At 37.2% G+C, this 8,697-nt stretch overlaps 1 protein-coding gene across 2 annotated transcripts; it reads left to right on the plus strand.

The window, feature by feature from the left end:
• Positions 1-1,217: 1,217 nt before the first annotated feature.
• dnajb2 (DnaJ heat shock protein family (Hsp40) member B2) lies at positions 1,218-8,589 on the plus strand. 2 transcript variants are annotated; one of them, XM_037686379.1, is made up of 11 exons: positions 1,218-1,533; positions 2,824-2,910; positions 3,251-3,360; positions 3,747-3,800; positions 3,993-4,106; positions 4,356-4,427; positions 4,764-4,896; positions 5,251-5,321; positions 5,614-5,898; positions 8,328-8,401; positions 8,535-8,589. In XM_037686379.1, exons 2-10 carry the CDS (start codon positions 2,846-2,848, stop codon positions 8,354-8,356), a joined length of 933 nt encoding a protein of 310 aa, XP_037542307.1. In that variant the 5' UTR covers positions 1,218-1,533; positions 2,824-2,845; the 3' UTR covers positions 8,357-8,401; positions 8,535-8,589. The 2 variants fall into 2 exon arrangements, with proteins under 2 accessions (XP_037542307.1, XP_037542306.1); XM_037686378.1 differs by lacking the exons at positions 8,328-8,401; positions 8,535-8,589 and having other exon boundaries at positions 5,614-6,409.
• The last annotated feature ends 108 nt before the right edge of the window (positions 8,590-8,697 follow it).

Below are 8,697 nucleotides of genomic sequence, written 5' to 3' on the forward strand. Positions count from 1 at the left end.
TTTGTCCACTGGTATGTTGGAGAGGGAATGGAGGAAGGAGAGTTCTCTGAGGCCAGAGAAGACATGGCTGCCCTGGAGAAGGATTATGAGGAGGTTGGTACTGACAGCATTGGAGAGGACGATGAAGAGGGAGAGGAATACTGAGGGGTCCTATCCACACATTCCAAACATTGCTCTTAACTTAACACATTTCCAGCAACAATTTATGCAATAAAATCTGTGACTAATTTGTCATGGTTATCAATAAAGTTCTGAGGAATGTTTTAAACAAACTTGTGGTGTTTCTTTAACTGTTTGAGGAGAGTGCAAAATATAATTTTGGAGTGTAATTTTCCACAAAACAGTATACGATAATAACATCTTTACAAATCAATATTTTTCATAACCATGCTAGACCAAAAAAAAAAAAAAAAAATGAAAGTACACTAATATCATGATGAAAAGTAATTTGTAAAAATCAACCTGCCTGAACACCTAAAATCAACAACAATGTCCAAACATAAAATATAACAAGTTATAAAACTGATTGTTTTTTACTCATTCATAATGACAAGTTCTGTGTGATTTTAGTTTTTTTGTTGTAAGTTTAACTTTCTTACAACAAATTTTAGTTTTTTTGTTGTAAGTTTAACTTTCTTACAACAAATCATGCCTCTCTTCCAAAGTTAATTTAGTTTATGAACTTCTAGTATTCAGTGTGTTAAGCCATGGCTTTTGTAGTTACATATGAGATCCAGCAGGTGGCAGCAATGTAACCATAGAGTAAGGTTGAGTAAATTATGTTATTTTTTTATTTTATTGTATTACAGTTTACTAAATGTACAGTAGTGGTTTGTCACTGACACCTCTGCATGAAAAGCACTTTATATAAGTTTAAACATTTGTGGATCACACAATTTATTAACCTATTATTGTGAAAATATGAGTATCTAAACAGTCAATATAAGAAAAATATTGTGCGGATTTTTTAAAATGTTTTATTTAAAATTTAATTGTCCAATCTTCATGACTGTAATGAGTACCTTCAACTTTAACACAGAAGTTAGGGTTATTTCACCTCATCAGTTCTATTGCATTCTGCCATAATGTCTGGAATTTAAAAAAAAGTAATAATTTGATAACAAATGTTTATTATGTGTATATAAGTACCTATAATCCCGGAGAATATCACAAATCGCGTTCTCAACGCTCACCAGTAGGACGCTGCAAGTGGGCGGGGCTAAATGACGTAGTCCAAACGATGGCACATTCTAGAGACATGGCGTTTGTTCCTCACCAAGCGCGTGCATTTTAGAATCAAAGCGGTACGCGCTCCAACCGGAGCTGTCTGCATTTGTGTTTACCAACTGGAAACACCGAAGCAGAGCCTCGACGGTCCCTCGCATCGGACAATAGACCTGAGCCCGCGTATTTGAGACGCTGAAGGTGGGAGGTGGCTGTTCAGCAGAGACGAAGAGAAACAGACCCCCAAAGGCTAAACTAATAACTCACGGCTAAAAAGAGGTGGACGAGCGGCTGAAAAACACTCGAGCGGTAGGTGTTCTGATAGCTACTGTTAGCCATAGCTAACCAATGCTAATGCAAACAGTAGTGAAGTCTAACTTTACTATAAATGGAGTCAGAAATGTTAACTGCGCCTCCAGCTACATCTGCTGTGTTTAGGTTTGTTTGGGCTTACTGACGAGTCGGCTGCAGTGTCTCGGTACTAGAAATAACTTGTCTGCTCCAGAGGGGGTTATAGAAAGTTAATATTAGTTGTTTTACCTCAGTTGGGAAGTCCCCCCTGGGCTGAAGCTGTTGCAGACAACTAATAAGATTGGCATGATGGCTAAGATGTCAGTAAAGCAGCTGGGAGTATTCAGGTTTTACTTTCTATTAAAAAAAAACGTGTGCTTAATAAACACACACTCCTTTGAAACCGAAATAAAAACGTCCTCAAAAAAGTATACTGTAGTTAAAGAAAGCCATTTTTGTTGTTTTATTGTTTAAGAATGATTACCACCTTTTTTTTTTTTACTTTCTAGTTTAAATTAAATTACCTAATTAAGGATTGTGACTAGTATTTTCATCTCAGTTAAGTATTTTTAAGTGAAGTGAAATGTATTTATAAAGCAGTTGTAAGACAGCAGCTGATACCAAAGTGCTTTTAAATATAATCAAGTCTAAACAGTTCCAGTTGCATTGCTGCCATACTGTCTTCAAATGACTGGGAAACAATTTTCAAGTGGTTAAAATCATAGTGATGGGTAACAAGTTATTGCTGGTTTAAAGTCCATCTATCCATCCGTCCATCCACAAGTTCTTCACAGGGACACATAAACTACCATTCACTCTCGCCTGGGACAATTTAGAGTTACCAACCAGCCTAACGTGCATGTTTTTGGTCTGTGGGAGGAAACCAGAACACCTGGAGAAAACCCACACATGCACAGAGAGAACATGCAAACTCCACCCAGGAATGCCCTCTGACCAGGATTTGTTCTTCCAAAAAAAAAAAAACTTTATAAAACTAGGCAATTTTGTGTTCCCATAAAAAACATCTAATGCAGTGTTTGCAATTGACATATTTACGTTGATGCACATTGATGATTGTTTCCGAGACACAAATATGCATTTAAAAGACCGACTGTGACCAAGTGTGTAGTTTGTGGGACCTTTGAGTAAAACAAAAGAAGCGTTGTTTCTATTTCTGCATTTGTCACCGTTCGTGTTTAGGCATCGATCTCCCGTGCTTTTACTGAACGTGTGTGTTTTTAAGGACGTAATTCAGCTAATGCAAAAGGTCGGACTTGAGTCACCGATCAGAACTTGCTTGTATTTCAGAGTGGTGTTCTGAGGAGGCGACATGGTGGATTACTATAACATCCTGGGAGTTCCCAGAACAGCCACGCAAGATGACATCAAGAAGGCGTAAGTATCCTTAGATTATTTGCAGTCATTGGAATGATCCCAACAAATGAGGTATAAAACAGACTTGTTCATTCTGCCTTTTGGAGTTTTAGACTTTAATTTAAAAAATAAACATGCTAACACTTTAAAAATGTCAACACACACACAAAAACAGATTTTTTTTTTAATGCTACAATTTAGCTCAATTAAAGAGAAGCTTGAGGATCATTTAGGGGTTTTCATAGATTTTCTTTGCGTTGGCTTTTTGTTTTCAAACCGCGCTAAACAGTAAAAGTATTTTCTAAATGTGTGTGATTGTATGACTAATGACAATGTTTTTTGGGCATTTCTTTAAATGCAGGTACAGGAAATTGGCTTTGAAATGGCATCCTGACAAAAATCCTGACAACAAGGAGGAGGCGGAGAGAAAATTCAAAGAAGTGGCTGAAGCTTATGAAGTCCTGTCTGACAGTACGCCATCACACATTTCTGTTTTATGTCACTGGTTTGATTAGTATACTGTGTGTTTGTGAGTGTACTGGAGGTTTACACCTCTAAATCTAAACTTTTATTAATTTTTCACCCAAATTTCAGTTTCATTTGTTTATGTTAAAATAAATAAAGAACATTTGACCACAGGAGTAGGTCCTTACATCATTATTAAAACATTTTTCTGTTCATATTTTCCACTTCTTTTTCTCCAAGCATTAATATTGACTCATAACTGAAGATCAGAAATAGTTTGGTTTTGGACTTGATTATGAAACATTTTTGGCGTTTCTGTGTTGGGAATTCACATTTGAACAAAAATATAACATACTGATGTCTGTTGTTTCTTTTATTGTTTTTTTTAACAGAGAGCAGACGTGAAGCTTATGACAGATATGGAAATGACCGAATGCCACACTCAGGTAATTTGAAAAATACAGAGATGGAGTTTTAACAGAGGAAATGGTCAAAAAGCTCACATTTACAAATATATTTATTATAATTGTATTTTTCCTCTTTTAATTAACACAGCACTACATTTGCATCTGGCTTTATTCTGCTTTTTCTTCTATTTTTTTTTTCCTTTTCATCCCCCGATGATTTATTTGTTTCAGGTTCCTCCACCTCAGACTTCTCAGGTTTCCCAGATTATACGTTCACATTCCGCAGTCCAGATGAGGTGTTTAGAGAGTTTTTTGGGGGACAGGATCCCTTCTCAAGTTTTTTTGGTAAGTCATGCTCAAGATGTCGTACACATTGGTTTGAACTTTTCCCAGCGCAGTAGCACTGACTGTATTTCAGGTTTTACAAACGTATTTACACTAAGGTGTGAAATGTATGTTATGTAAATGGTGCATATGCACAGTTTCTCCTCTCCAGAGTAAAACACATTTATTGTATGCGATTAATCTTTTCTCTCGTCCTATTTGTTGAATTTGCTCATTGATCTATCTTAACGTCACCCTCTCTTTATTCAGATGACTTCCCAGCCTTTGGAGGCTCTACACGCCAGGGCCCCAGTCGATTCTTCTCTTTTCCTTCAGCTGGAGGTGAACATTTGAATGCTCATCATCAACTTCATCACATGTTAATCAGATTTGGCAGTTCATGTAGTATTATCACACTACCTTAGTAGTTAAAAGTAAAAGTACTTAAAAGCTTGTGTGTGTGTTTTCAACTAGACTTTGAGGAAATTTAACAAATATGTTTTCCTTTTGGTAAAATTATTTCCCAATATTTTTGCACTCAGGTTTTTTATAGCATTTAAATTTCCACTTTGTGTTAAAATAACAGTAATGGTACACTTTTTGAATAAAATGAGAGTGCAAAGACTTTTTTTTTTTTGTCTCTTTTTCTCATTTCTCTGATCACCTGCTTTTCTGCAGTTGAATTTAGCTCCTTTTCTTCGTCCTTCGGTGGTCTGGATGGGATGGACAGCATGGGAGGAGGGACGGGCAACTTCAGATCGGTTTCTACTTCCAGTCGCATCGTAAATGGAAAACGCACCACCACCAAAAAGTATGTGAACTCTGCTGTATAGAGGTTCGTTCAACTGAGGAAATCAGAATCAGCTTTCTTGTCATTGCACCGAAGTACAACAAAACCACATTTCAGTACAGCCCGTCCAGTGGGCGGGGACGGAGGTGTCTGAGGCCGCGGCCTCGGGGGGAGGGGGCTGCCTTTTTCAAAGCAAAATATGTGAAGCCTTGTATTATGTAGTCCACTCTAGTTTTATTCATTGATGCTTCTAAAATGTGGCTCTTCCAAACTGGTCACTTAAGTCTTGATTTATTTGATGGTTATTTCATTTTCCTGAATCTTGTATGCCTGTAAATTACTGACCCTGACAAAACTTTTTTGACTCGTTAACAGAATCAAGGAGAACGGGCAGGAGAGAGTAGAGATTGAGGAGGATGGGGTGTTAAAGAGCATCCTAATTAACGGTAAGGAAATGCACTCTGGTGGTGTGCAGTTTAAAAGTGTGGTCTTGTTTAGATTTTTTTTTTTTTTTTTTTAGGACTAACAAAAAATATTTTTGTCCTTCTTTGATTTTATATATATATATATATATAGACCCTAGGGAGTATATTTGCTTTGTAGGTATTTTTATTGTGTTTGTTGCAGCTGAAAGTATCTGATAGTGAAAACTCGCCTAGATATTTGATTTGATATCTTGCTGTGTGGCTGTATCTATAGTGTGGACTCACACAGCTGGATTGGTGTGTGTTTTTCCAGGTGTGGAGGATGAAATGGCCCTCGCTCTGGAGCTTAGTCGAAGAGAAGGACAGCCCCATCAGTCCTCTCAGAATCCACAAGTCCAGAACAGATTGACTGACAGATATCATGGAAGTCCTTACTCTGCGCCAGCGCAGCGGTCATTTAGCGCAGCCCCCTTCTACCAATATGGGAACACAACAAAGGAGGATGAAGAGGAAGATGAGGACCTTCAGATGGCTTTGGCATGCAGCTTGTCAGAAATGGAAGCTCAGCAGAGAGCCGGTGCTACCGACTTCATATCAGGTGCTGGGGATAAGGGAAGAGCCAAACGAGGGGAGATTGCTAATGGGAAACATTTGAATTTGTCCAGTGGTCACAAGATAGTTGCAGGGGGGCAAGATGATGGGAGCCAACTTAAAGTGGGCTCTGGGCTTGCAGATAATTTGAAAACAAAACGAACCAGAGAGCCAGCTTCCTCCTCTGAGTCATCATCCGCTGCCAGCACTAATCTGCCAAACAGTTACAGTGAAGAAATATTCCAACCTGCAGCAAAAAACTCCAGTGGAACCTTAAAAAAGAACAAATGTGGATGTGTGGTGTGCTAATCTAGTGTCTGTATACATATTTGAGTTACCTTAACATACTTGGTGTCAGCAAACACAGAGACTCTGGGATTGCTCGACTTTTTATTGAAGGCTAACAGTAATGCCAGAACACTCCAAAAAGCAACATGTTCTAAGTTTCCTGCTGGAGTTTTGATTTTAATGGACAGTAAACATTGTCACATGATCGCTCATAAAGTTACAACTTAAATGGGTTTTGTTTGAAGAGCACAAATAATTACAGAGTAGCTTTAAAATGGATGCGTATGTGACAAATATTTAGGTGGGGAAGTCGGGGAGAGGCCGGGGTGAGTTGGAGTTATGGTTTTCAGTCGAACTGTTGGAAATTCTAGCTTGAATAGACCTGAATTTAGGTCAGAGTTTGAATGAAAGCAAATGGGTATGTGTTGTACATGCATGTGTTAAGATGAATAATATTTTAGGGGCATCACAGCAGGAAATGTGTGTGTTTGCAAATCTAATTGTGAGTTTGGGTCAGCTGAAACCTTGCCACCGAATTCTCTCTGGCAAAACAAAAGTAACCGAGCTGTGACACACACATGGCAGACTGGAACAGTACACTGACAGTAAAAGCAGACAATGGGGTGACGTTTATCACCCAAACTTTGATTAAAGATCTCCTCCGTATGAAGGTTAATATATATTTCTGAAAAAATATAGCCGTATAAAGCACATAATTCTTTATTAGGAAATGCAAGATAATCCTATCTTAATGCACTTTTAATAATATAAAACTACCTGCTTTGATGGTTTTTTTTTTAATTGTTTGAGGAAGGCACTTTATTTAGTTAGATGGCAAACTAATGTACAGGAAGTCAGTAAATACATAACGGGTTGGTGGAATAGTTAAACATCAAGATAAAACTATAAGATGTTGCCTTTTTAAACATTTTTTATGGCTCTGACAAAAACATTAAACCCACATTAAGGCGTTACTGGACTTAAGTGGGGCGGCCGTGGCTCAGGGAGAAGTGATCGTCCCTGGTTCAGTTCCCGGTGTCTCTAGTCCACATGTTTAAGTGTCCTTGATCTAGATATTAACCCATGTCTCCCCTCTGCTGTCAGCTGGTTTGGATAAAAGCATCTGATGAATGCATATCCCATCAGAAAATGAATATTTACTCTGTTTACAGTCTACAGTTATAGAGCAAATATGCGCATATGTTTCAATTTCTCATGTACAAGAATGCAGCTTCAATTTGTTTAGTCTAATCTGTCACCGAAGCCTTATTTCTGCATGGATAGAGCAGTAATAAACTCATACACATGCATATATATTTCTGTGAACATGATCAAAATACGCCAAAAACACTGAGATCCACAGTTACTGAAAAGTAATCCAGTATTTTGGGAGCAATAAAGGTGTTTATGTGAGAGAGTGCCAACACTGGTATTGACTGGAGTTTAACAAAACCCAAACATGCCCAGCAAAGTGAAAGTAATGTTTTTATTGAACAATATTGGTGCCAAATCACAGAAGCATTAAAAGTTATTATTGTCTCTATAACACTTTATTTTTAAAAGACTGACTTATCTAAAGAAGTATTTATTTTTGTGCTGCTCGTTCAGCAATACGTTTGATTGTAATGTATATATTTGCACAGATCTTTGTGTGGTTGTTTTAAATTGCACGCCAGTTTTCTCTTTTTAATAATAATTATCACTGGCAAATACAGCTGTGGTGAATTTAAACAAAACTAATATTTTGTTCTAAGTTTATCGTTATATCTTCATATATTTGAATTATTAATTGCGTGGAGAGGAAATTAAAGGGAAAGAGGCAGATGAATTACTTTTTAAATGATCATCTTGTCTTATTTGAACTTTGTATAATGTTTTTTTTTTTTTTTTGCAAATTGTTAAATGGGAATTAACTAATAAAGGTTGAGCCTAAATATGAGCTGCTGTTTTTTATATGGCAGAAACTGTCGTGTGTTATTGAAACTAATATGCTACTAGCACTTCAAGTAATGGCAAAAATTCCTTTAAACAAAGTTAATTATTTATATGTAACATGCAGAAACACATGTAGGAACGCCTTTTATCTGGTAGCGTGTTATTGGAGCATAATTTAGATTTTTGTCTTACACTTCCTGCTTCCTGTTTCAGAGTCAGACTTCAAGGCCTTCACAAGCTAACCTGATTGGCTCATGCTGCTCTGTGCCCATAAGCCCAACAAAGAGGTAAAGAACCGGTGTGGATCTTAGGCATGCTAAACATTTTCCATCCTCCCTAACAAACTCTGTAGAATAAATCAGACTATTTCTCTTTACAATGGTGATAAAGTGTAACTTTTCTTTTACATATATTTTACAGGTCAAAGATCAGTTTGCTACGATGCACTTTCTCTCACTCTGATGGCTCCTACCTGTTGAATGACTCTTAAAATTATTATTTATTAAGATTGTATGTATCTGTTCTGTAGCTCATAGTGTAGCAAAACAATGGAAAGATTATACTTGAAAATGTACAAGATTTC

The sequence above is a fragment of the Nematolebias whitei genome, chromosome 13 (genome assembly GCF_014905685.2).
Source record: "Nematolebias whitei isolate Nwh7 chromosome 13, NemWhi1, whole genome shotgun sequence".
NCBI lineage: Eukaryota > Metazoa > Chordata > Actinopteri > Cyprinodontiformes > Rivulidae > Nematolebias > Nematolebias whitei.